At 66.9% G+C, this 2,134-nt stretch overlaps 1 protein-coding gene across 1 annotated transcript in view; it reads right to left on the bottom strand.

Annotated features, from left to right (window-relative positions):
• The window catches only part of RAB11B (RAB11B, member RAS oncogene family), a 2,732-nt gene extending 837 nt beyond the window's left edge, over positions 1-1,895 (bottom strand). Inside the window, exons 1-6 of the mRNA XM_027776341.1 lie at positions 1,822-1,895; positions 1,662-1,726; positions 1,417-1,612; positions 713-906; positions 470-550; positions 6-132 (exon numbers count right to left, since the gene is read on the bottom strand). Of these exons, the coding sequence (XP_027632142.1) occupies positions 6-132; positions 470-550; positions 713-906; positions 1,417-1,612; positions 1,662-1,726; positions 1,822-1,895 (737 nt within the window). The remainder of the gene's footprint in view (positions 1-5; positions 133-469; positions 551-712; positions 907-1,416; positions 1,613-1,661; positions 1,727-1,821) is intronic.
• Between the last annotated feature and the right edge of the window lie 239 nt (positions 1,896-2,134).

Here is a 2,134-nt window from a genome sequence, read left to right as displayed (position 1 = left end):
AGCACTGCAGCTTGTTGGGCTTCTGGCCGTCGGTGGTGGGCGGCACGCTGATGTCCACCACGTTGTTGCCGGGGGACTCGTCATGCGCCGCGCGGTCGGCGATCTGCTTCTGGGACACGATGCGGTAGATCTCTGCGAAACGGGGAAACGGGGTGAGCGCCCATCTACCGCAGCTACCGCAGGTCACCTCTTCCAGGCAGCGCCCTGGGTCTGGGTGCCCCTGCCATCCATGGGCGCCACACTCCATCGGGGTACCGATGGGGCGGGGCTTCCCAGCACTCAAGCAGAGGTGGGGCGCGTGCTGGGGAAGGGCGGGACCCACACCTGCACGTGGCTAGTCCCCACCTCTCACTGCGGATCGAGACCCCTCCTCCCTGGTGTAGGTGGGCTCCTGGGCCCCTGGGCTCGCCTGCAGGAGCTCTTCCACCCGCAGGCCTGGCGCCCACCACCCTCCACGCCTGGTGCTCACCTGTGAGGATGTTCTTGAAAGCCTCCTCCACGTTGGTGGAGTCCAAGGCCGAGGTCTCAATGAAGGACAAGTTGTTCTTTTCTGGAACGGAGAGAGCACTGCGCGGTGAGCTCCCGCCCCTCTCCAGGCACCTGCCTGCCTGCTCGCCGCCCAGGACGTCAGGGCTGATGCTGGGGGGACAAGGAGCGCAGGACCGCGAGGCCCACGCCGCAGGGGGTGGGGACCCGGGGAGCGCGGGCTCACCTGCGAAGGCGCGGGCCTCGTCGGTGGGCACGGCCCGCAGGTGGCGCAGGTCGCTCTTGTTGCCCACCAGCATGATGACGATGTTGCTGTCCGCGTGGTCCCGCAGCTCCTTCAGCCAGCGCTCCACGTTCTCGTAGGTCAGGTGCTTGGCGATGTCGTAGACCAACAGGGCGCCCACCGCGCCTCGGTAGTACCTGCGGGCAGGCCCCGTGAGCACCTCGGGGCCCCAGCTCTGCTCCCCTGACCCAGCACAAGGACCCGCAGGGCCTCAGGAGGGAGGTTGGGTCTGGGGGTGAAAGACAGCAGAGGTCACTGAGAAAGGGGAGGAAACCACCGCCATGGAGGGAAAGGCCCCTGGGCAGATGCTGATGCCCACCGTGCACAGGGACCAGGTGACAGTGAGGGGAGTCCAGGGGACAGCGAGGGCTGGAGGGACCGATGGCGGTGGAGAATGGCCTGGGTGTTGAGAAGATGCAGGAAGAGGCAGCTTGGAGGGAGCTGCCGGCTGGGCGGCCTCGGGGAGGCAGGGGCGGGGGGGAGGGGGGTGTCAGGAGGCCCAGGTGGGAGTGGGACAAGTTGTGAGCCACAGCAGGGAGCCGGAGGGAGGGGAAGGCTGGGCGTGGGCCAGGCAGGGGGAGAGGTCCCAGCCAGCCCTCCCTGTGAAGGCCCTGCCCTGCTCCCGACGCCCGCGGCGGGACACGCACGCCGAGGTGATGGCGCGGTAGCGCTCCTGGCCCGCCGTGTCCCAGATCTGCGCCTTGACGGTCTTGCCGTCCACCTGGATGCTGCGGGTGGCGAACTCCACGCCGATGGTGCTCTTGCTCTCCAGGTTGAACTCGTTTCGGGTGAAGCGCGACAGCAGGTTGCTCTTGCCCACGCCCGAGTCCCCGATGAGCACCACTGGGGCGGGAGGGAGAAGCAAGGATCTGTGAGTCCCGGCGCGGCCCACAGCACCACCGCCGCAGGACCTGCCCGGCACAGCGTGGCCGCCACAGCGCCGAGGAGGAGCGGGGGCTGCCAGGAGAGGCACAGGGGAGAGGCACAGGTCGTCACAGGCACCCGGTCACCAGCCCCTGCACGCTCCGCCTGCAGCCTGTTGGCTGGGCGACCTCGGGCAGGTCACTTCGTCTCTCTGGGCTGCCTTTTCCACCGTGTGAGGGGACAGCAGCAGCAACGGGTGCATCTCAGGACACCCCAGAGCACACAGAAGGGACACAGGTGAGGTGCTGTCCTTAGATGCTGCCGTGGGGAGGGGATCGGTGTCCCGCCAGGGTCATACGTATGACGACAGTCTAAGTCCAGTGTTCTGTCGTGTTGTTTTAAAGAATTATTTAATTTAGGGAACCAGCAGTTGGCGTAATGGCTATGTCGCTGGACTCCCACGTAGTTGACCGCGGTTCGCGTCCCGGACCCGGTGGCTTA

Source organism: Tupaia chinensis, unplaced genomic scaffold, assembly GCF_000334495.1.
Source record: "Tupaia chinensis unplaced genomic scaffold, TupChi_1.0 Scaffold000668_1, whole genome shotgun sequence".
NCBI lineage: Eukaryota > Metazoa > Chordata > Mammalia > Scandentia > Tupaiidae > Tupaia > Tupaia belangeri.
Note: the sequence above shows the minus strand (reverse complement) of the source record. Positions and strands in the feature narration are given on the sequence as shown.